At 47.2% G+C, this 26,467-nt stretch overlaps 1 protein-coding gene across 1 annotated transcript; it reads right to left on the reverse strand.

Annotated features, from left to right (window-relative positions):
- Window positions 1–20,918: 20,918 nt before the first annotated feature.
- Window positions 20,919–25,540, reverse strand: LOC120916805. Its single transcript, XM_040327743.1, has 2 exons — window positions 25,192–25,540; window positions 20,919–21,514 (listed from the first exon to the last, which is right to left on the reverse strand). Exons 1-2 carry the CDS (start codon window positions 25,538–25,540, stop codon window positions 20,919–20,921), a joined length of 945 nt encoding a protein of 314 aa, XP_040183677.1.
- Window positions 25,541–26,467: the final 927 nt, after the last annotated feature.

The raw sequence follows: 26,467 nt of genomic DNA on the forward strand, positions 1-26,467 counted from the left end.
CTAATGGTTATCTATGCGTAACTGATTCTAAGAATCAGTCGCATAGATACGGCGGCCCAGATTAGGACTTACGACGGCGCACATTGCGTTGCGCCGTCGTAAGCCCTTTCAGAATCTGGGCCAATAAGTGTCTGTGTTTAAAAAGTCAATGAGTTGGTTAGCTCTCACATGGATGCACTAAGCAAGCTAAACTGAGCCATGAGGTGGTAGAAAAAAAGACAAAAGATCTGAGTCATGCCCTGTACACACGATCACTTTTTGTGATGAAAACAAATGTCATTTTTTATCATGAAAAAAAATGACATTTTTCCAACTTCATCATTAAAAATGATGTTGCCCACACACCATCGTTTTTAAAAAATGATAAACAAAGTGACGGCACTCTAAAGGGGAAGTTCTATTCGCCTTGAGGCTGCTTTTAGCTGATTCCTTGTTAGTAAAAGACGATTCGTGCTTTTTTGTCTGTTACAGCGTGATGAATGTGCTTACTCCATTATGAATGGTAGTTTTACCTCCCGTCTCCAAACTTGCTTCTGGGCATGTGCGGGTTTAAAACGTCATTTTTGCCCACACACGATCATTTTTTATGACACAAAAAATTACATTTTAAAAAATGACATAAAAAATTCAAGCATGTTCGAATTTTTTTTTTGTCATTTTTCAGAAGACATAAAATGACATTTTGCCCACACACGATCATTTTAAATGACATTTTTAAAAATGTCATTTTATTTCATCACAAAAAGTGATCGTGTGTACAAGGCATCACAAGGTAATGAAACTTTACAAAGATGGAAAAGAATATGAAAAGGTATCCAAAGCCTTGAATATGGTAGTCAGTACTGTTCAATCGCTTAATAAGAAGTGAAGTGGAAAATCTGGGGCTCTCTTGAAACCAAGCCAAGGTCAGGTAGATCAAGAAAAATTGTGACTTTTTAGATTTTTCAAGTTTGGGTCCCATAGACTTAAATAATGTTTGTGTTTTGGGTCTAAACGTTTGTGATGTTCAAGAGTTCTGGTGTGAACCAAACCGGGGGGGGGGGGGGGGGGTGTTCGACCCATCTCTACTCCAAAACTTGAGCTTAGGAGCTTTTGGATTTTTTTTGCCAAAGCTCCTAAACTCAACTCCCTAAAAGTCAATGTACACATATAGCCAGATTCAGGTAGAGTTACGCCGGCGTATCGGTAGAATATGCGCCGTCGTATATTTAAGCATATTCTCAAATTGAGACTTAAATGTTGCTAAGATACGACCGCCTGCGCCGTCGTATCTCAGCTGTCTATTTACGCTGGCCGCTAGGGGCGTGTACGCTGATTTGCGCCTAGAATGCGTAAATCAGCCAGATACGCCTATTCACGAACGTACGCTTGCCCGTCGCAGTAAAGATACGCCGTTTACGTAAGGCGTTTTCAGACGTAAAGATAAACCACCAAAAAGATGGCGCAGCCAATGTTAAGTATGGACGTCGGAACTGCGTTAAATTTTTAATTTTTTACGTTGTTTGCGTAAGTCGTTCGTGAATTGGGCTGGCCATAATTTTGGTACACGTCGAAAGCAATGAGTCTTTGCGGCGTAATTTGGAGCAAGCGCACTAGGTTACATCTAGGGTTGTCCCGATACCGATACTAGTATCGGTATCAGGACCGATTCCGAGTATTTGCGGGAGTACTCGTACTCCCGCAAATACCCCGATACCGAAATAGAATACTTCCCCCCCACCGCCGCCGCATCCCGCCGCTACGCCGCATCCTGCCGCATCCCCGCTTGGTTAATACGGGCGGGGAACATTACAGTTTTTATTTGAATAGCTGTAGTGTTTCCCGCCGCACCACGTATAGACACTCCCCCTTGCTTGGGTGAACTGTCCAATCCCGAGCAAGGGGGAGTGTCTATACGCAGCGCGAAAGACTACAGCTATTCAAATGAAAGCTGTAATGTTCCCCGCCCATATTAACCAAGCGGCGGCACGGTGTGGCAGCATGTACGGTAAGGGGGACATGGCTGCATATATGGGGGGGGGCATGGCTGGATATGGGGGGGGGGGACATGGCTGGATATGGGGGGGGGACATGGCTGCATATGGGGGGGGGACATGGCTGGATATGGGGGGGACATGGCTGCATATGGGGGGGACATGGCTGCATATGGGGGGGACATGGCTGCATATGGGGGGGGACATGGCTGCATATATGGGGGACATGGCTGCATATATGGGGGGACATGGCTGCATATATGGGGGGACATGGCTGCATATGGGGGGGGACATGGCTGCATATGGGGGGGGACATGGCTGCATATGGGGGGACATGGCTGGATATGGGGGGGATATGGCTGCATATATGGGGGGGACATGGCTGCATATGTTGGGGGACATGGATGCATATATGGGGGGGACATGGCTGAATTTGTGGGGGGACATGGCTGCATTTGGGGACACATTTAAAAAAAGTATCGGTATTCGGTATCGGCGAGTACTTGAAAAAAAGTATCGGTACTTGTACTCAGTCCTAAAAAAGTGGTATCGCGACAACCCTAGTTACGTCCACAGACGGCGCATGCGCCGTTCGTTAAAAACATCATTTACGTGGGGTCATGCTTTATTTACATAAAACACGCCCACCTCTTCACAATTTGAATTAGGTGCGCTTACGCCGGCACATTTACGCTACGCCGCCGTAACTTAGCACTTGCCTCTCTAACTTACGGCGGCGTAGCGTATATGAGATACGCTACGCCTGCCTAACGTTAGGCACGTCTACCTGATTCTGGCTATTAGGCTTTTAGCAAAGTTTAGGAGCTGCTACGTTTAGGTGTGCTTCAACTTCCCTCTCCTGAGTGCGGTAGAATCGCGTTAAGGGTAGGAATGTTTTGACCACCGTCTGCAGGAAAACACAAAACAGCAAAATCACGGCAATGTCACTGCCCAATGTTGCTGAATTTTGTGTTTCCCACGGCTGCGGTAAATGTAGGCTAGTGTACATTAAGCCAGAAGGTTAATCCTTAGCTCTTGCGACAACATATAATTAAAGTATTTGTTAACACAAAATATTAAAATACAGGACAATCTTCAGGACGGTCACGTGACTTGCGGCCATTTTACAGCTTTGATACATGGCTACTGTAGGAGGGGCCGAGATCTCCCTTTGAATTTTGCAGGGGAGGTCACATGGCCACTCTGCTCCTCCCATAGAAGCCCTGTCTCATAGTTGTAGAGCGGCCGTGAGTCACATGACAAGCCTGAAGTTAGCTCTTAAAATGTATTTACAATCCTTGTTTTTAGAAAAAATATACACTGTGTGGTATGCCTGCCTATAATAGAGGGTCTGGTAATGACCATTGTAAGTTTTTTTATTTTTACTAATAGTGGTGGGGGGTGGAGACACAGAACACACAGATGACAGGCAGAGAGGAGGGGGTGAGGGGTAAAGAGGAGAGCAGAGAGCACAGCAGAGGATGACGGAGGGATGTAAGCTGACCACTGTGGTCAGGGTTCAGCAGCCATGATTATCGTGGTCAGCACAGAGAGGGGGACACAGGAAGTGACAAGATCAGCCAGGTTTTTTTTTTACAGTTTAGAGGGGGCAGATTACACAGCACAAGCACTGTGCTGTTTAATCTGCTTTAAAGGGAACATGATCTGACATTTTTATTTGTTTGGGTTAACAAACACTTTAAAGATTTCTTCTCACTTTTTGACTTAGTGACAATGGTCACCAGTACAAACAAATAGGGGAATCTCCCCAGCTAAAACACATACAGCAATAAACTTGACAGAGGGTCGAATACATTTTTTTTGTGCTTACATAATTGTTATACATAAAAACATGTTTGATTTTGTTATTTTGTAAGTAGAAAATGTAGATGTTGCTTTCTATACTTTGTAAATTAATATACCTGCTGAGCTAGTATACTGCACTTAAAGGTGATAACTTTATTAAATACAATACTTAGCACTAACACAAATTGTATTTTAACCAAGTAAAGCTGGTTTTGTTCAGAAATAAAGGACCAGATTTCCTGCAAAAAAATATTTGCACATACTGTATGAATGTGTGTTACTTTTTTATTACAACAAAGAATGTTATTAGCTTATTTCCACAGCAACAGAAGTTAATTTGTACTAGTAAAGTCACAACAGAAAACATTAAATAGATTATAGGTATTATACCTTTTACTAAGACAACTAAACATCACAACACATTTTTATCTAGGTTACTCAATCAGCCATTGAACAACAAAGGGAAATGCCAATGCTCCATTAAGGCAGCAAAGTCTGTCTACCCAGTGGAGCTTTGACTGTTATATATTGCAAAGTCCAACAAATGTCAAAACAGAAAGGAGTCACAACAAGAATATGTCAGATTTATTGTCAGATGAGCAGATCTACAAATTAAGGGTCAGATTGCCATTCTCTATACATCATGCTTGATTGGCATATAAACTGCATTGTAGGCCACACAGTACAAATGGAAGACGCCCTAGGCTCTTTCTTAATATGGGATCAGCTGGTGACATTATTGCAGTGATCAACAAGGTTCACTTGTTTTGCTTTCATCTTGTCAATAGGTTTATACCACGTGGCATGCAGTAATATAATCTCTCAGTGTGGAATCACATACCCAATTAGAAGAGAGGAAACTAATCAGGTTTTTCAAACAGGGGAGATTTATCTACTTTCAAAATTAACCTTATGATTGCTGGTTTACCATATGGTTCCTATGCAAATGTCTAGCATAGATAGAACAAATAGTGCAATTTTAAAACAACATTTACTTAACCTCCCTGGCGGTATGATTCTGTCAGAAAAAACATGCTGAAAGCGGTACCATTATTTGCAAGGAAATTTGGCGTTTTATATTGTAGGTCTGTCATTTTTAGAAATAACTCACTTAAATCTGACCAAACAAGATTCTAATAGGCATCCCGGGTATGACATTTTTTTAAAAACAAAATTATAAATTATAATATAATAAATAATTATAAATAATTATAACAAATAATAATATAATTATAATAAAAATTATTCAATAATGTAATCAAATCAAAATCACTGAAATTTGCTCAGTTGCAGAATTGTTGCTGTCATTATTTTTTTTTTTTTATGACGAATTTCCCCACAAATCGCTATCGCACAATTCTGCAAGTGATTATAATTTATTATCGCTGTTTTTTAGCTGATCTAAAACTATTTTTGACATAAAGGGACACTTTTGGTTGCTATGGACAATCTACAGTTTGCAAGGAGAAAGAAACGTTTTTATTATATAAAATGACATGCATGACACAGGACAGACCACTAGGGACAAGGGGGGTGTGTTTTTTTTACATACAGTACTGTAATCTATAAGATTACAGTATACTGTATGTATAGTGTTTGTTTACTTTTTTGAATTTGGCGCCGTTCTCCGTCCCCGTGCGTCGTAACGTCGCAGGGAACGGAGATCGGCGTCACACGGAGGCACTGTGTGAATCGAGCGAGGTCCTGCTCGCTCACACAGCGCGGTGGCATCGCTGGATCCAGGGACAAGGTAAGTAAAACTCCCTGTACATCCAGCGAGGCAAGCCCGAGTCTGACTCGGGGTTACCGATCCTAGCCCAAAAATCTCACCCCGAGTCAGACTCGGGAACACCGCCCAGGAGGTTAAAATAAAGCTAAAACAATAATCACAATGTAATTAAAGAGTCACTAAAGGATTTTTTTTTTAGCTAAATAGCTTCCTTTACCTTACTTCAGTCCTGGTTTCATGTCCTCATTGTTCATTTTTGCTTTGATGTTGCTGTAATTCCTCTCTGTTCTGGACACTTCCTGGTTGTCGGTTTCCTGATCACCACAGTACTGGAAGATTTCTCACTGTGGTGACTAATCAAGGAGGTGTCTAAAACCCCTCAGCACCAATCCAGTTTCGTTTTGCAAAACCTTCACTGCCCTCTATTGGCTCTCTGGCTCTGTACATCAGAGAACCAGGAAACAACAGCAAAATCGAAACGAAACTGTAGGTACATTATATGATTGTTTATCTATTTTTAATCATTTTTAAAAGGAATCAGTTAACTATTATGTCTCTATACCCTGTAAACAGTAATTTCAGCAAAAAAAAAAAAAATCCTTTAGTGACCCTTTAAGGATTGTGTTGAAAAAAGCATAACAATGTATGAAGCATTTGACCACTTGGCTTGGAAATCAAAAATTATAAAAGATGTTAGGATTAACAAAAGAGTTGAAGTAGACCTGTCATTAGCAAAACATTGGGACTGCCATTTTTGTGTTTTCTCCTGAAAATGCTGGTTGCCTGGCTATCATACTGTCATTTAAGTCAGTGAGTCAGAAATAGCATCATGAAGGACTTTCCTGTGATATCACTGCCCTGAAAAATAGTTTTCCTGGTGCCTCCATGGCAGCATACCTGTGACAAGCTCCGCCTTGGCTCCTCCCTCAGGATTAGTGAATATTATAAAAGAGTCGGTGAACACCACCCCCACATTCTCCTTTTTTTCCTCAAACCTCATGGCAGTGAATTTGGTAGCAAGCGTCCTTACCTTCTGCATTCGGCAGTGTCCATCCGGGGTCAAGCCTCTCCCGGATGCAGTCCCTTCTCTTGGGCAGCTAAACGCGCTTATAAGGTTGGGAGTCCCTTCTGTAGGTTCTTTTGGGACAAGCAGTCTTAGCCCTTAACTTTGAGCGCTATCTGCAACTTTTTTCTGTCAGGCATTAGCTCTCCATGGCTCAGAGGCAGCAGCTATCCCTGCATCTTTCTCATCTCTCTCTCTTTAGGCACTCAGGTTTTTGCATTTCTCTCTATCTCCCCCTCTCCCTCCTTGTGCTCCCCTTTCCACTGATGGTTGCCTGGTCCCTCTGCACATGCTGTGTGCCCCTTTCCCTGTAGTTCCCCCCCCCTAGGGAGCGCGCGCGCCATCCCTGTCAGTATTTCTTTGCTTGCGGCGTCCTCTGCCGCGTTCTGTGCATGCGCCGGCGGCCGGGACCTCCGGGTCCTAGGGCGACCGGTTCGCGCATGCGCAAAGGGCGCGGAGGCCGCGGCGGCCATCTTGTTTAAGGGAAAAACAGCGTTCTCTTGCCAGTAGCTCTCTGAGTTCAGGGCAGAGGCGTTTCCTGGACAGGTGGATCCTATTTCAACTCCCCGACGGCCTCAGAAGGGCTCTGAAGCTGTCGGGAGAGGGCCATCCACCCAGAGCTCCAGAGCCAGATACCTGTTGTTTCAGGTACTTAAAAAAAAAAAAACGAACAGGGGTTAATATTTATAAAAAAAAACGAACAGGGGTTAATATTTAAAAAAAAAAACACATAGACCTACCTGGATGTAGGTCCTTACCTTAGGTGTGGAGTAGGCTCTTGTATGGGCGGCGAATGGCTCATATTTGGCGGCTTAACGGAGACAGCAGCTAATGAAAAGAGCAGGGAGAAAAGGAAAAGGGTTAACACTTCAGATCTAACCTGGCTCAGGGGGTGCCATTGGTTTCCTATTTTATATAAATATTAACCCCTGTTCGTTTTTTTTTTTTTTTAGGTACCCCCGAAGAATCCTCCCAAAAACAAATCCCCTCCCCTTTTTTTTTTTTTTTTTTTTTTTTAAGAGTGCACTGAGGCTGGTACCCTTATGTATTACAGCCCTGTATGCCAGAAGACGTCTAAGAAGAGCTCCAGGCGACATGAAGACTCCGATTCTAGTCTCAGCAGAGGCAGATCCCCCAGGCGTGACGACCATGGGAATGGCAAGAAGGCATCAGCCAAAAAGCACCATCACTCACGCTCCCCAAGACAGAGATCTCCAAAATGTCAGGCCTGTGGGGCCACCCCACTTCCACATAAGCGGCTTTGCCGAGCCTGCCTGAAGGACTATGCGACGGACAGAGTCCGAAAGCAGGCAAGTGGCGGACCTCCTTAAGAAAGCGATAAAAGATTCCTTTGCGGAATTAGTTGCCACAATGCTGCAACAGCAGCCGGCGTCTCCTCCTGAGGACCATCCGGCTGAAGAGGCCACCCCCGGGCCCTCCACAAGTGGAATTTCGCGCCCAGCGCCTGCTTCCTTCTTTAAACATCAAGAAGAGAATGATGTCTCAGGGGACTCCTCTGACGACATGGAAGCCTCTGGCTTTGCTTTTTCCATGGTCCAACCCTATGTGCAAGCTGTAAAGCAAGCAATCGGCTGGGACAGAGACAGAAGTCAATAAGTCTAAAGCCTTTTTTGCCTATCTCAAACGTCAGATTTCCTTTTTTCCTCTCATGGACGAAATTAAGGGCGTGATTGAGGAGGAGTGGAAGAGAACAGAGAAAAGATTTTCCCTCAATCGCCTGGGGAAACTTTACCCCCTCTGAGAGGCCAACTCCGCAATGCTTGAAGGCCCACTAGCAGTTGATGCAGCCGTGGTAAGATTAGCAAAAAACGTTACTCTACCGATGGAGGACTCAACTTCATTCAAAGATCCTCTCGATAGAAGAATGGACCTGGATTTAAAGAAAGCTTACCAGATGGCGGGCAATGCCTGTAAACCTGCAATAGCCCTGACATCAGTTTCCAACGCGCTACGTGTATGGACGGATAATATAGAGTTGGCAATCCAACAGGATGTACCGAAGGAGGACATTATCAAAGCCTTAGATGAACTAAAACTTTCAGCAGACTTTATTGGAGGAGCTGCTATCGATTCAATTCGATGCTCCGCAAGATCAATGCTCCACACAGTATTGGCCAAGCGGGCCCTGTGGCTGAAGCCTTGGTCGGCAGATGTTGCGTTAAAACAGAACTGGTGCAAAATACCATTTGATGGGAAAGCCCTCTTTGGGGAGAAATTAGATAAAGCCATCTCTCACATCACTGGTGGGAAGTCGGGCCTGTTACCCCAAGACAGACGTCCCAGGCGCTCCAGGTCTTTTGCGCCTAGATTCCAGTATTCCAAGAATAAGGATCATCGTCAACCCAGGCAGGGAAAAGGCTTCAGAAAAAACTGGAGAAGCACCCAGTCCACCTTCCTGAAAAACCGCAGACAGGCAACAGCCCCTACTCCACAGGATTCCGCTAAGTCTTTTTGACGCCAAGCCGTCCCAAGCAATCCCTGTGGGAGCCAGACTTCAATGCTTCTCAAAGATATGGGAGCAAGAGTGCAAGGATCTGTGGGTAGTTTTCACGATCAAATACGGTCATTTTTGGACGTTTTTAGACAAACCCCCCAAAGACTTCTTCTCTCCGACAAGAGTGTCAAAATCCCCTCAAAAAGCAGAGGCACTGCAACAGTATCTTCTCTCCTTGCAGGATCAGCAGGCGGTGGTTCCCGTACCTCCATCAGAAAAAATTTCAGTTTTTTATTCCACCGTGTTTCTTGTCCCCAAAAAAACGGGTGGTTGGAGACCAGTCATAGACTTGAAAAGGCTAAATCGCTACATCTTCCTAGAGAAATTCAAGATGGAATCACTAAAAACAATCATTCGGGTAGTCCAACCGGGGGACTGGATGTTGTCCGTAGACTTGCAGGATGCCTACTTGCATATACCTATACTCCCATCTTTCCAGAAATATCCGAGGTTCGCAGTAGGCCGAGTACATCTCCAGTTTCGCAGTCTTCCCTTCGGCCTCTGCACATCTCCAAGAGTCTTCACAAAGACCCTGATTGCCTTCATAGCCCCTCTAAGGTAACAGGGGCTTCGAGTATACCTCTATTTAGAAGATCTTCTTCTCCTAGGGAAGGTTCCAGCCCAGTTATTGGAACTCAGGGAAGTTGTCCTGACAGCGCTAGTGGAATTCGGATGGAAGGTAAACCAGGAGAAGAGCCACCTTTCTCCAACCCAGCAAATGATTTATCTGGGAGCACTATTCAACACAGAGAATGGTACAGTGTCCCTTCCACCCCAGAAGGTGAAGTCCATGATTCGGCAGATGAAGAATGTGAGTACCAGACCATATCTGACTGCCTCCAACTGTCTGAGCCTGATAGGCAGGATGTCATCATGCATTCCGATGATCCCTTGGGCCCATTGGCATTTGAGATATTTCCAACTGGAGTTCTTGAGGCAGTGGAACAAGCGATTTCTAGCTCAACCCATACGCCTGACGACCCTGATGCTCAGAAGCCTCCATTGGTGGATGAAGAAGCAAACTCTGATGAAGTCACGTGCGTTAGGGCATGTCAACTGGACCATAATTACCACCGATGCCAGTTTAGCAGGCTGGGGCGCACACTGCAATCAAATTTCAGTACAAGGGAGATGGTCTTTTCAGGCGACAGGCCTGGTATCCAATATCCTGGAGATCCGGGCAGTTTACCGTGCATTTCTAGCCCTAGAATTCGAGATCTCAGGGAAACCAGTGCTCCTACGGATGGACAAAAGGGCCGCTGTATCTTACATACACCGGCAAGGAGGGACACACAGCAGATCCCTGCTGAGGGAGGTGGAACCCATAATCCTTTGGGCAGAAAGAAATCTAAAGGACCTAAGGGCAGTTTACCTCACAAGCCGACCTCCTATCTCGCAGGTTCGTAGATGCCAACGAATGGTCCCTTCACCCCAACATTTTCAACTGGATAGTGGACCAATGGGGGCTCCCTGAGCTGGACCTATTTGCAACAGCAAGCAATTCCAAACTTCTGAGGTTCATCTCAAGGCTACCGCATCCCCAAGCGGAAGCAGTGGACGCTCTCACAGCCCCCTGGGCATGCAATCTGGCCTATGCATTCCCGCCACGGCCTCTAATCCCAAAACTCCTGGCGAGGATCATGATAGAAACCACAATAGTGATAGCGGTTCTGCCATACTGGCCGAGACGGCCCTGGTTTCCTACGGCAATGTTCCTAAGTACGCGACCTCCAGTCAAGATTCCGCTAATACCCTTCCTCCTGTCACAGGGGTGTCACACCCACCCAGATCCGGGCAGGCTGAACCTTCACATCTGGCAGATGAAAGGCAAAAGTTTGAATCTCTAGGTTGCTCCAGCGAAGTTATTGCAACCCTCCTCAAGGCTAGGAAGCCATCCACAAACAGTATATACGGTAAAGTGTGGAACAAGTTCAGGTCTTTCATGTTTGACAGAAGCTGCGATCCGGAGTCTCCTTCATCCTCTCAAATTCTTGATTTTTTGCAGGCAGGCCTAAGCATGGGTCTTGCCCTAAGTACATTAAAGGTACATGTAGAAGCAATTTCATCGGCAACCAGGAAGAAGTGGGCCGAAGATCCACTAATAGTCCAATTCTTCAAGGCTGTCAGAAGGATCCAGCCGCCAGCTAAGCAGTCTTTTCCCACCTGGGACCTCGCTATCATCCTAGAATCCCTAGTCAATCCGCCTTTTGCCCCTTCGGGCTCAGCATCACTGTGGAATTTAACCTTGAAGCTTACCTTCTTGATAGCCATAACTTCCGGCAGACGAGTTTCAGAGCGCCAAGCGCTAGGAGCAGACAATAATCATATCGTGTTCTACCCCGACAGGGTGGAACTCAGAACAGTTAGAGGGTTTATCCCCAAAGTTGCATCATCCTTATCCATGTCGGAACCCTGGGCACTTCCAACATTTCTAGAGCAGGACTCAGGTTCTTTTCATGAGCTAGACATTGCTTCCACTCTGAAGAGTTATCTCCAGGCCACAGCGTCTTTCAGAGACTCTAACAAGTTACTCATAATCCCCTGGGGGAAAAGAAAAGGCAAGGAGGCGTCAGCAAGAACAATCTCCTCATGGATCGTGAAACTCATTCACAAGGTGTACAGGGCAAGAGGTCTGGATCCCCCTTTGATGGTCAGGGCGCACTCCACCAGGGCAGTCTCTGCCTCTTGGGCAGCAAGAGCGAACGTGACGATCGAGACTATTTGTAGGGCAGCAACCTGGTCATCCCAACACACGTTTCGAAAACATTACCGGGGAGACCCAGGAGCTCTCTCTTCGGTAGAGTTCGGCAGACAGGCGATCAAGTCAGCCGTCGCCTTAATATTTGTTAATGATGTCCTTAATAAAATAAATATATAATAATAAATCTTCTAAGCAGCATCCCACCCGTTTCAGCTAGTTATTTGTCACAGGTATGCTGCCATGGAGGCACCAGGAAAACGGAAAATTGTATCATACTTACCAGTAATTTTCCTTTCCTGGTGCCTATCCATGGCAGCATACGCTCCCACCCTCGGTTTTTTTTATATTACGGAGAATGTGGGGGTGGTGTTCACCGACTCTTTTATAATATTCACTAATCCTGAGGGAGGAGCCAAGGCGGAGCTTGTCACAGGTATGCTGCCATGGATAGGCACCATGAAAGGAAAATTACTGGTAAGTATGATACAATTTATTTTTTTTGACTGATAAAACAATTAACTCATGCTTAAACTGATACTAAATTCTAATTTTTGTTGCTTAAAAATAACAAGCATGTTATACTTACCTGCTCTGTGCAGTGGTTTTGCACATAGCAGTCAGATCCTCCTCTTATCGGGTTACTTCCTGGCGATCCTGGCCCCTCCCTCCTGCCAAGTGTCCTTACAGCAAGCAGCTTGCTATGGGGGCACCCAAGCTGAGCTGCTGCCTTGTATGTCTATTCAGACACAGAGCCATTGCTTGGCCATGCCCCCTCTCTCCTCATTGGTTCACTGACTTTGATTAACAGCAGGGAAAGCGAATGGTGCCCACTGCTGTGTCTCAGCCAATCAGGAGGGAGAGTCCTGGACAGCCAAGTCTCTCATGCAACATCTCTGGATCGAAATAAGGCTCAGGTAAGTTTAAGGGGGGCTGAGTGGGGCTGCTGCACACAGAAGGTTTTTTATCTTATACATAGAATGTTTTAACTTCTTCAGACCTGGACCATTGTAAAAAAATGGCTACAATGCCGGGAGGCCGTCTTTTTACGGCCTCGGCTCCTCCGGCCACTGGGGGGCGCGCGTGTGCCCGGTGCGTCACTGAGATGCCGTTGCACGTGCCTGGCGGCCGCGATGTCCGCCGTGTGCCCGCGATCGGCCTTTACACAGCAAAGGACGTGGATCTCTGTATGTAAACAGAGATCCACATCCTGTCAGGGAGAGGAAACTGATGATGTGTCCCTTGTACATAGGGACACAGATCGTTCTCCTCTCCCAGTCAGTCCCCCTCCCCCACAGTAATAATCACTCCCAGGGAACACATTTAACCCCTTCCTCGCCCCCAATGTTAACCCCTTCCCTGCCAGTCACATTTATACAGTAATCAGTGCATATTTATAGAAAAAATGTGTGATCACAATAAACGCGCCCCAATGACCCACACCTCTGCGCTTAGGACTAAACAAATGAGAAATATCACAGCTGCTGTTTTAAAGTGAGAATATGACAAAGTATATATAACGTGTTTACATGCTAAAATAAACCATAAATTATATATAAACAGCGCCAATGTGTGTATGACCCACACAGTGAAACAAAAAAAACAACTTCTTTCTCTCTCTCAAAGTGTGAAATCTTCAAAGTAAATTTCTTTCAAATAATTCTTCCACCACACCCGATGTGAAAAAGTGATTCCTCCACCAATAAATTTGGCCACTCACCAGAACGATTTGCTAGCACTCTCGTGTTTCGGCACAATAGCATGTAATAATTTGTTCAAACCATTAGGCGAGCTTCCATTCCCAATCAAGTGATGAATAAGATCCTCATAAATAATGAAGAAAGTATATAATAGTGTGATAACGTAAAACCAGTTTAATAACACACCACATAAAAAAATCTGCAAATAATGCACTCACAAAAAACCAAAGTAAAAGATGCGTGAATCAAAAACACAGCAGAATTCCTCAATATTGCATGGCTGATAAACTACGGTCACGGCAGACCCAGGAAAAACAACCAGGTATCTCTCACCACTCGATCCACACTGTGCTGGTGGCCCACAAAAACTGGCGTGAAGCAAAAAACGATCGCTGGTCACTAGCGCAAACAAGCCACTGTAAAGGCCTCTCACGTTGGTTAGATGGTCAAAAGTCAAATTGTAGCCACGCCCCCTATATATTGCATATTTATAGCACTGTTCCCAGTATAAATGTGAATGCTCCCAAAAATGTGTCAAAAGTGTCCGATGTGTCTGCCATCCTGACAAAAATCCCAGATAACCGCTATTACTAGTAAAAAAAAATAATAATTCAGAATTCTATCCCCTATTTTGTAGCCGCTATAACTTATGCGCAAACCAATCACTATACGATTATTGTAGAAGAATACACACCGGCCTAAACTGATATAAAAACATTTTTTTTTTTTTAATTGGGATATTTATTATAGCAAAAAGTAAAAAATATTGTGTTTTATTCAAAATGGTCGCTCTTTTTTTGTTCATAGCGCAAAAAATAAAAACCGCAGGAGGTGATCAAATACCACCAAAAGAAAGCTCTATTTGTGGGAAAAAAGGGACGTCAAATTTTTTGGGAGCCACGTCGCACGACTGCTCAATTGTTATTCAAATTGTGACAGTGCCGAAAGCTGAAATTTCACCTGGGCAGGAAGGGGGTATATGTGCCCAGTAAGCAAGTGGTAAGATAAAAAAAAAAAAAAAACCTTCTACCTTTAGAACCATTTGAAAAAATAATTATAGGCCTAAAGATTACATAAAACATTATATATTTTCTGAAAGCAGACACCCAATATCACACAATATTACCACAAAGGTGTAAAACTAATTTTAGGGCACACAAATGAAATAAATTACCCAATTTTGGTAAAATATAAAAAGATGAGTTTGCACAGAGTAAATAGATACCAAACATTTAAAATCTTACATTTCTGTGCGCCCACAAAATAGCGACAAACTTTAGTACCCTATATTTTCCATAGGCAACAACACTTTAAAAGCATCCTATAGCTATTCTCGACAATGCAACAAATATGTAGGAAAACTGAATATAACAAAGATGTAGGGTGGTGGAGTAGGCGGGGTCTTCGGTCTTTTTACCTTCCGACGGACAGAGTATATATATATATATATATATATATATATATATATATATATATATATATATATATATATATATATATATGTGTATATGTATGTCTATATATGTTTTTGGTTGGGGGGGGGGGGGGCCCTTTTTCCTTTTTTTTATATTATTATTTTTTTTTTTTTTTGAGAGGAGATATATAGGGAAAGAATTATATAAGGCGACCCATGTGTTTAGTGTGTCCAGCGTTATGATGACTCCCAATCTCAGGAAGATAGGAGAGGGATGTTTATTTTCCATAGGTATAAGATATGAGTATAATGTTTTACTTTGGACTTTGTGGATACCTATTGATGTGATGTATATATATTATGTTTATCGGTACACTATTGTTATATCATTATTGTTGGTTTGACATGAAACTGCCTTTTTTTATTAATAATAAAATAGATATTTGGATAAAAAGCCTCCTATTGGTCATCGGTTTAGTGCTACAGAGGAGGTCTGGTATTAGAATTTTTACTCTAACTCCGGCATGCACGTGATATTTAACATAAATATCGCAATCTGCTTTTTCATGTGTAGGTGCTCCGATGCATGCGTTTATGTTTGTACATGCATATATGTGACAATGGAGGGGTTAAAACAATTGGGGGGGTGTATTCTTTTTAAAATTGAATCCCCTATGATTTTTTTGGTGACAGGTCTTCTTTAATGAGACATCCAGGGTCTAAAAGATGCAGATTGCATTACATTCTTTCCCAGACAACCTGGCCAGGAACACAGAGGCAGACGCGGAAGTGATGTCAACGACGTTGCTTTCTAGGTCAGCAACAAGGATGGGAGGAGAGTGGACTTGTGTGCACTCTTTTCCCTCCCCTCTACCCAGCGGCACCTGCTATGCTAGTCCTTGGACTGCAGATGGGCAAGCGGAGCCTGGGATACATGGCGGGGGATCATGCGGGAGCGCTGTTCCCAAGGGTGCAGTGATATATTTTGGTTTTGTGCTGCCCTATGCAGGACTAAAATTGGGTGTCTCCATCAAAATTTGTCCCACCCTTCCTTCTCAAATAGCTATCCAGGTCTCTGGTGGCTGTGTGAGGCCTCTGTTGGCTGTATGGGGTCTCTGGTTGCTATGTGGGGTCCCTGGTGACTGTGTGGGGTCTCTGGAGGCTGTTTAGGGTCTCTGGTTGCTGTGTGGGGTCCCTGGTGGACTGTGGGGTAGTAACCCCTCTCTAGCCTGCCACAGTGCTCCCCCGCTAGGAGAAGAGATAGAAATAGAAAAAAAAAAGAGACAGGGACATGGAAAAGAAGAGGAATGTAAAAAGGGGAAACAAGAGGGGGAAAGAGGTGGGGTGAGAGAGACACCCCTAGTGTCCACACTTACCTCACACCCTGGCCCCCACACTCACCACATACAACCCCCATGCCCACAGTCACCTCATACACTGCCAGTGCCCACACTCACATGTCTCTAGAGGACAATAGTCAGCAGGGTGATGTAGTTGGTTTATACAAGCCAAGGGGCAGACCAGCCATCTTCCATAGCACCCAGCAGATCACCCAGCATCATCTCTGCTGCAGGGGTCTGGGGCTGATCAGGATAACAACTAGGGGGTGCCTGGTGTCTGGGTTATGTTTCTCCCCACCCTGGCTCTCCTGCAATCCCTTCCAGGGATTGATTGTGAAGCCCAAATCCATAGGGAAAGCCTCTAATTCTGCTTCCTCCTCCTCCCTCCTTATAGCCATGGCCACAGGTTAGAAATAAGGATGCAGCTGGGGAAGAGGGGGGAGAGGGAGCCATGCCCAATTCCAGTGCGAGGCAGAGACAGACCTGGCAGTTAAAGGGTGTAATTAAAGTCAGTCTGGGCATTTTTCTCATGACAGGTTTATTGTGAGTGACTCTATAAACAATATCGCGACACACAGTTGGCACAGAGTGAAATTTACAGACAAAACATGAATGAACACAGCCTTACAAATATGTATTATGCCGCGTACACACGGTCGTTTTTTGTGATGAAATAAAACAGCGTTTTTAAAAAAGTCATTTAAAATGATCGTGTGTGGGCTTCACATCGTTTTTTGTCTTCTAAAAACGATAAAAAAAAATTCCGAACATGCTTCAATTTTTTATGTCGTTTTTCAAAATGTCGTTTTTTGTGTCATAAAAAATGATCGTGTGTAGGCTAAAACTATGTTTTGAACGACGTTTTAAACCCGAGCATGCTCAGAAGCAAGTTATGAGACGGGAGCTTGAATGGAACAGAGTGCCGTCGTACGTGTTGTACGTAACCGCGCTTTGCTAGAGCATTTTCAGAAAACGATGGTGTGTGGGCAACGTCGTTTTTTTATGATGAAGTTAGAAAATCTTTGTTTTTTTTCATGATGAAAAACTTTGTTTTATTTCATCACAAAAAGCGACCGTGTGTACGCGGCATTAGACAATTATTCCAAGGTAAACTACCAGATATAATTATCCCCTCTTTTACAATACAAATAATTACCCTTGGCATAGGAGCTGGTTGCTGTTATGGGGACCCATGGTATGTATGTGAGCCGCTCAGGCTTCTTTGAAATGTAGTCTTGTGCCTGCTGCTGCAAGTGCTGGCTGGGAAAGAGCCTGCCCATGCTCCAGACAATGAGTGATAAGAGCAGAAGATTCCAGGAGCTGTACATCAGAACAAGACCTGCTATGTGTAAACAAGTGGCAGTTTCAGCCTGGACCCCTGCCGGGCCATGTACAAACGCGTTTCACTCTGCCCACTGGAGCTTACTCATGGGGATGGGGTTTCTGCTGGAGGGGGCAGTTTATATGCATCATTGGCCACCACTAAGTGGGTAATTAAGTGTCAGGTGTGTGAGGTAACATAGCAGGCTGGTCATGCAGATTATATCATTAAAAATGTCTATGGGCAAAGCAACTACAGAAAATCTATTTGTTTTACTGGCCAGCATCCAGTTTAGTCTGTGTGTGTGGATGGAGTAAAGTGCAAACATATGTGGTGGTGTAGCTAAAATATAAAATACTTACCCCCACTCCCCCCCTTTTCACCCCATAAAAGGGCCCAAAAGCTTTACTAGTATGCTTCCTAAAAGCAAAAATATTTAAAAGGAAGAAGCCCAGCTCCCAGTTCACACTCATGTGGAGTCTCTCACATTGCGATTGTGCAGTATACACGCGACCCGCCACGGGCGTCAGTGTAGTGTAACAACAGCCCCAAAACAGATTTCAAAATACACTGCGACTGCCAGAATCACACGGGAATGCAATTGAAGCACGGGGGAAAAAAGGGTTTCCGCACCAAATGGTGCGGATGCAATGCGACCCCAGCCACACAAGCTGTATGGCCGAAATCTCACCACACAGACATCACACAGACATACGGTGCGAACCACATGCAATCGCACCAGTATGAACCTGGCCTAAAAGTAAATATGAGATGGAAAATGGATAAAAGGTGTATAGGTAAAAACAAAGAGCCAAAAGTAACGAAACAGGATATATATCTGTAATCAAAGTTTAATCAACAAATGCTGAGAGGAACACAAGATGAGGCTTGAGTGAATCCAGGGAGATTGAGTAGAAAGAGAAGGATACACAACAAAAAGTAAATTAATGAATGAATAAACGTCAGGGTGATATCAATGTTGTCAAAGGGCTCTCTTATGCCCAGTACACACAATTGGGCTTTTGCCCGGCCAAACTCACATCGGAATTCCTACGGAATACCATAGGAGTAAAGAGATGTTCTCTATCTAAACTCCGATGGAGTTCATCGGAATTTCTAATGGAATTACTCTGATGGGGCATACACACGATCGGAATTTTTGATGGAAAACGTCAGATGGACTTTTTCCATCGGAAATTCCGATCGTGTGTACGGGGCTTTATAAAACTCACAAGAAGAAAACAAATTAGGAGTGTACACACGACCGTTTTTAATGGTCTAGAAAAAAAAAATTTTTTTTCAACCCGATTATTGTTAAGCCGGCTTTGCCTACACACGATCATGAAAAAAAATTCTCTAGCAAAGCGCGGTGACGTACAACACGTACAACGGCACTATAAAGGGGAAGTTCCATTCGGATGGCGCCACCCTTGGGGCTGCTTTTGCCGATTTTGTGTTAGTAAAAGTTTGGTGAGAGATGATTTGTGCTTTTCAGTCTGTTGCAGCGTGATGAATGTGCCATCTCCATTACAAACGCTAGTTTTACCAGAACGAGCGCTCCCATCTCATAACTTGCTTTTGAGCATGCATTTTTTTTTCACGTCGTTAAAGCCTACACACAGACATTTTTTACGACGTTAAAAACGACAACGTGAAAAATGACGTGAAAATTTAGAGCATGTTCTAAATTTTTAATGCCCATTTTTAACGTCACAAAAAATGCTCTGGAGCCCACACACGATCGTTTTTAATGCCATTAAAAAAAATGACATTTTTTACATCGCGAAAAACGGTCGTGTGTACGTGGCATTAGGCTACAAAGGAATTGCTCATGAAGGAGAAGGTATTCATAATAATGTCTGAGATCCCATTCATTATTTATGCCTCTGGGAATGTGAATGTCGTTTAGATATCCAGTATACCCAGCATCCCCCAACCGAATGCTTCTGTCTGACAGGCAGGAGTCAGGGTATCAGATATGCACAGATATAAACCCCCTACTGTTAGATACAGACCTGGCATTTTTCTCATGACAGGTGTATTGTGAGTGACTCTATAAACATTATCATGACACACAGATGACACAGAGTGAAATTTACAGACAAAACTGGAATGTACACAGACCTAAAATTTATTAGACAAATATTCCTATGGTAATCAGATTTAATTATCCCCTCTTCTACATGACATGTTAAGGGCCGACTTAGGATTCTGACCACCCACCTTTTACCTGCTACCCACTTTACCCCCTTTACCAAAATAATGACTGACACCGGTGTGGAGTAAAGTTGGCCTTACGGCCGATTTTATTTAACAAAACTAATATTAACATAAATAACCATTTTCTATAAACAACGTATTTCACAACTTTAAACCATCTGGTGGTCTAAAGACCACAACTTCAACTGGCCACTGGGACAATAACTGTTTTTTAACTTCGGCCTCAGTCGCAAACCCCAGACTCGGAGGCAGTACCCCTGTCCACAGTGACCTACACATGAACTCCTTCCTGGTCAACCTTGTTGACCGAAAGGTACCCGTATCCCCATATACCTATGGGTACAACCGTTTGCAAGCAAACGTCCTGCCTTTACCCTCTCCAGAAACCCCAAACACCGCCTTCCCCTTACTACCCGCCTATCACATGGGAGGGTGGGTGGGACGTTGTTCCGATGAGCTAAGATGGAGGAGTGACGCTACGTCACTTCCTCCCTGCAGTACAGAGCCAGCCAGCCCCTCCTACCTCCCCCAGCCTGCTCCACTCTCTTAAAGCAGCGCTGCCTGATTCCCCAAAACGGACCCTCCTATCTTAAAACGGCCACAGCCACTGTCTGTCCTGCGGTCCCCCCCCTGTCATGCCGTCCCTCCTCCTACCGCTGCACTCCCGGCTCTGGGACTCTCTTGACATGTTAAGGGCCGACTTAGGATTCTGACCACCCACCTTTTACCTGCTACCCACTTTACCCCCTTTACCAAAATAATGACTGACACCGGTGTGGAGTAAAGTTGGCCTTACGGCCGATTTTATTTAACAAAACTAATATTAACATAAATAACCATTTTCTATAAACAACGTATTTCACAACTTTAAACCATCTGGTGGTCTAAAGACCACAACTTCAACTGGCCACTGGGACAATAACTGTTTTTTAACTTCGGCCTCAGTCGCAAACCCCAGACTCGGAGGCAGTACCCCTGTCCACAGTGACCTACACATGAACTCCTTCCTGGTCAACCTTGTTGACCGAAAGGTACCCGTATCCCCATATACCTATGGGTACAACCGTTTGCAAGCAAACGTCCTGCCTTTACCCTCTCCAGAAACCCCAAACACCGCCACCGCACGCAAGGGCAAAACCTTACCCATGCGTGCACCTCCACACCGAAAGGGCCCTACGTACTCCTTCCTCCAGACCCAAGGCCCACAAATCAATGCCTATCGGATTGAGGTGGACCCCATCGCTCCTCAGAAAACGCCAAGTCTCCTCTTCCAACTCCCTGTGTCTCACGACTAATCCCCCATTCCTGACCACGAAACGCCCCACCTCCTTGTTCACTTTCACACGGGCCTTGTTGACTTTGTCTACTGACCAGGCCCACCGCCAATTTGACCTACCCACCATCTCCGACCAAATGATCACCATGCCGGGAAACAAAGAGCGCAATCTCAAGAAATCACACTTTATGTCCCTAATAAGTTGATGCATGGACCTGGACCCCATATCATTACCCCCAACATGTAGCAGCAGAATGTCGGGGGCCCTGTCCAAACGGGTGAATTTTAGCACCTCCGGCAAAACCCTGCCCCACATCATTCCCGGAAACCCAATCCACCGAACCTTTGCGTCCTGAGTGGGAATCCCCAGCTGTCTACCCGTAGGCCTCACCTCGGCCCGCCTGGCCCCCCAAGACACATAAGAATGCCCAAAGATCCAGACCAGACAGGGCTCACCATCTGAAAAACAAGAACACAAACAACCCCCATAAAATTTGCTCACCTACACCCCAATGCCCAACCTCCACCAATGTCCCTATGTCCACCCCCTTACTCATGCAACAACTGCGGGCGAACATAAATCCTAAACCTGTCCGAATCCCACCGCCCAATCCGTTTTACCGCGGCCGCATCCAATCCCGCCCTCGCTGCTTCCGTGGCGGCCCCTATGCGAAATGAATGCGTAGCATACTCCCTGGGATTATACCCCGCCGCCACCACGCACTTCCTGAATACCGCCAAAAACTGAAAGCGGGATAGCGCAGACCCATCCTGATGAACCAAAAAGGAACCCCCTAGTCCAGGACGCACGGAACAAAAGTGTTCCACCGCCCGTACAGGACAAATTGTCGCGTCCGGAACGCGAAACAGCGATAGGCGCATACCCTTACCTTCCTGATCCGTTTTCGACCTGCGTACCCAAACCCCCACCTCGTCTCCCCACAACTCCACATCTCCTTCCAGGAGGCCCCCATGGGCCGTCCTGGACGCGCTGACCAACTCCCCGATACGCAAAGCCCCGAAAAAGGCCAGCGCAAACGCTGCCTGGAAAAGTACAATCTCGTAAGCCGAGTTGCACACCGACTGTAAGTGGCGAAACAAACTTTGCAACATCAAAAATGAGACTGGGCGACGGCCGTCCGGCGTCCGACGCCCTTTTCTGTACCCCTTAACTGACTGCTTCACCCAAAAATCTTTGGTGAAATCCCTGCCGCCATGCCATTTGAAAAGAAAAGCTAAACCGGCCAAGAGCCGATCAATTGCTGACGCCGATACCCCCTCCTCCATCTTCAGATTAAGAAAGTGTAGCAACGCCAAGCCAGCTTCCTGACCTGCCGGTGGAATTCCCAAACCATCCGTGAAAACCTGCCATTCCCGCCATACCTTGGAGTAGGCATTCCATGTAGCCCCACTCACCGACCGCCGAATCCACTTTGCCGCTTGCTCAAAGCAATGTCCCACATCCATACAGGGCAGGGGACTCCGTGCTGCTCCGCCGCTGGTGCCAACTCCCGGAATTTGTCCCACTGGAATCGAGACAAAGCGTCAGCTAAAGTATTCTCCACCCCAGGCAGGTGCACCGCATAAACAAACACGTTCAAGGACATGCAACGTAAAACCAAATGCCGAAGCAACCGCACCACCGGCTGCGAAGCAGCCGACACTCGGTTCACCACTTGAACGACGCCTAAATTGTCGCAGTTAAAGCGAACTTTCAAGTTCCGAAACGACTCGCCCCACAACTCCAACGCCACCACAATCGGGAATAGCTCGAGGAGTGCAAGGTTCTTCAAGAAACCCGCCTCCTCCCATGACTTCGGCCATTCGCCCACACTCCACTTACCCTGACAGAAGGCCCCGTAGCCAGTGGAGCCGGCGGCGTCCGTAAACAATTCCAGGTCAAAATTGCTAACGGGCCCAGACATCCACAATGCCCGTCCATTAAAGGACCCTAAGAATTCGTGCCACATCTCCAAATCCTCCCTGTGTTCCCCCGTCAAAGTCACCAAATGAGTCGGTGCCCTCACCCCAGCAGTCGCTGCGGACAGCCTGCGGCAAAAGACCCTGCCCATGGGAATTATCCTGCATGCGAAGTTCAACTTCCCCAGCAGGGACTGCAATTTTCGCAGCTGAATCTTCCGCACACCAATAGTTCCCCGCAATTCTTCCCTAAGCGCCTCCAACTTATCGACGGGTAACCTGCACTCCATCCTCACTGAGTCCAGCACAATGCCCAAAAAGACGATGGACGACGTGGGGCCTTCCGTTTTTTCGGGTGCCAACGGGACCCCAAAACGCTCCGCCACGTACTGCAACGTCCCCAATAGGACCGAACACACGTTCGACTTCGGGGGGCCCACACACAGGAAGTCATCCAGGTAGTGGACCACCGAGCTGAGCCCTGACGAATCCCGCACCACCCATTCCAAAAAGGAACTGAAGGTTTCGAACAAGGCACAAGAGATGGAACAACCCATGGGCAAACAGCGATCCACATAGTATGCTCCATCCCAAGCGCAACCCAAAAAACGAAAGCTCTCCGGGTGAACCGGAAGCAACCGAAACGCCGATTCCACGTCAGCCTTTGCCATGAGAGCACCCTGTCCACATTTTCGCACCCACGACACAGCCGCGTCAAAAGAAGTGTATGACACGGAACATGCCTCCGGCGCAATCGCTTCATTCACCGAACCACCCTTCGGGAAGGAAAGGTGATGGATCAAGCGGAACTTAAGCGGCTCCTTCTTCGGGACTACCCCCAAAGGAGAAACCACCAAGTCCTTAAGCGGAATCACCGGAAAAGGCCCGGCCATCCGCCCCAATTGCACCTCCTTAGCCAGCTTTTCAGCCACCACCGAGGGGTGCAAGAAGGCGGACCTCAAATTCTTTGCCTCAGGGGGGACCACCGAAAGGGAACACGGAATTCTGAAGCCGTCAGTAAAACCGTCCTCCAACAACCTGGCGGCTCGTCTGTCAGGGTACCTATTGAGAAAGGGGCGCATCCTTTCCACCCGGACCGGAGTCAACCCCCTTTCCCGCAGAATCACCGGGACGCCCCTTTCCGCGCTTAAAGCACTTGGACAGGGAATGGGAGCCCCCGCACCCTGAACAAGTGTGCTTGAAACGGCAGTTCGCGCCATACTTGCACGTACTGTCATTAAATTGCCAGCAATAGCCCCATCGTTTTTCGGTCGGCTGTCCTGAGGCCGAGGCACCTCCGACCCCCCCCTGAAAAAACTGACCCGGCACCCTCGCCGCCGTCATAATCTTCATCCACAGCGCTATGTCTTTGTGGTCCCAGCGCAGCGACGATCTCACGGCCATCCTCTGCCTGAACTGCTCATCGTACCGGAGCCACGCCGTGCCCCCATACGTCCGCTGAGCCTCGCAAATCGACTCCTGGTAGATAAACAAACCCGAACAGTGCTCCGGGTGTTTTTCCCCAATCACGCACGCCATGATCGGAAAGGCCTGCAGCCAATTGTTAAACGTGCGAGGAATCAAGCGATAACGCCGCTTTTCCTCATCCTCCTTCTTACTCTCCTCCGGCTTCAATCTATCCAGATTGAATTTCTCCAGGGGCAGCAACGTGAAGATCTCCACGTACTCCCCCTTCCAGATCTTCTCCTTCACCTCTGCCTTGAGATGCATTCCCAGAGGGGCTTCAAAGCAAAAATACATTTCGCTTTTCGCCGCATCCGCCAACCTAACCGCATCCTTCTTCTTGTCCCCTGCCTCAGCTACCCCTTCGCCCGTAGCACCACCCGCCAGCGTATCTCCCGCCGGGGGCACAGTGCTTGGGGACGCTGCCACCGGTGCAGGAGCCACCGGAGCAGCAGCCGCCGCGGGCACCACCGGTGCAGCCACCGCAGGCACCATAGGTGCCGCCGCCGGCTCCACCCTCGACCCCCAAGCCCCCGCCGGTGATCGAACCCCCCCGCTGTCGGGCCCAAAACGCTGCACCAAATTTAGCAGGCCAAACCACAAGTCCTGACTCTGATCCCCCGCCCCTTGCCCCGCCAAGGCCCCCTCACCTGCCGTATGTGTCTGCACTGAGTTAGCACCCACCCCCTGCCGGCCTTGACCTAACAAATCGTGTAAGAGTGCACAAATAGTAGTAGATGTAGTCGACTTACCGGGCTGCCGAGGACTGGGTCCCCGAGCCGCTGCACCGCCATCCACCGCTGACAGATGTCCCGAGTCCTCTCCGCTTTCCGACCCGGACAGCTCCCCCTCCGACCTGACCGCGCTCCGTGCAGGCGAGGCGTCCTCTGATCTCGTTCCTGTCGCCCGTGACCTGGATGCGGAGGGCCCCGGCTGCTGCTCGCTCCTTCCTCCACGACCCAAACCGGACCCGCTAGCAACTGCCACCGACGGACTCCTGGTCCTTGCCCGGGGGCCAGACTCGCTCACTCCACCGCCGACATCCCCCACCGACCTTCCCGCTGTGCCGCTTCCGGATGAGTTGGGACCCCTGGCCACCATCGCTGATTGGCCTCCGGCCCGTTGACAAGGTCTTCCCCGCCGGGCCGCGGAACTGCCCTGGACCCCTCTGGCAGCCCCGACCGCCTCGTCCTGGCACCTCCTCCGCGCAGGTGGGGAGGATCCCGCAGACCTGCTCGCTGTTCCCGCCGTCGCACTCCGTCCACGCCGCGAATTCCTCCCGGCCCCCCCCCCCACAGACTCAGGTGGAGAGCGCTGTGGAGAAGCGGCCTGAGGGCCCCCATCGGGTCTCCGATCGTGCCTCCCAGCCCCCGGGGAGTTGTCTGGGCTGTACCGCTCCGGAGGCCTAGACCTCCGAGCGCGTGCTGGTGTTGCTGCTGCCGCCCCCCCCCCCGCCGGGCGCCGCCGCCGCCGCCGAGCCATCCAGTGCTGCTGCCATCTGTGCTCTCACCCACTCCGTACCCTGGGCGGACACCGCCGCCCGCAATTGCGCCAAAAAATCTGCCCCGGCCGCCATGATGCAGAGCCGAGCAGACAAGCACGTTGTTCCGATGAGCTAAGATGGAGGAGTGACGCTACGTCACTTCCTCCCTGCAGTACAGAGCCAGCCAGCCCCTCCTACCTCCCCCAGCCTGCTCCACTCTCTTAAAGCAGCGCTGCCTGATTCCCCAAAACGGACCCTCCTATCTTAAAACGGCCACAGCCACTGTCTGTCCTGCGGTCCCCCCCCTGTCATGCCGTCCCTCCTCCTACCGCTGCACTCCCGGCTCTGGGACTCTCTGTACAAATCATTTCCAGTGGCTGGTTCCTGTTATGGGAACCATAAAGTCCCCCTTTCATTTTTGTCTAGATTTACAAACATTTATTTTCCCCTGCCTTGCCTACCTGTCATTTTAAGATTGAGGTTCATTCTTATTATCTAATTCAGTATGCCATCTTTCTCAGTTCCTGTCTCTTTTGGCAAATAGT

Source organism: Rana temporaria, chromosome 11 (genome assembly GCF_905171775.1).
Source record: "Rana temporaria chromosome 11, aRanTem1.1, whole genome shotgun sequence".
Lineage (NCBI taxonomy): Eukaryota > Metazoa > Chordata > Amphibia > Anura > Ranidae > Rana > Rana temporaria.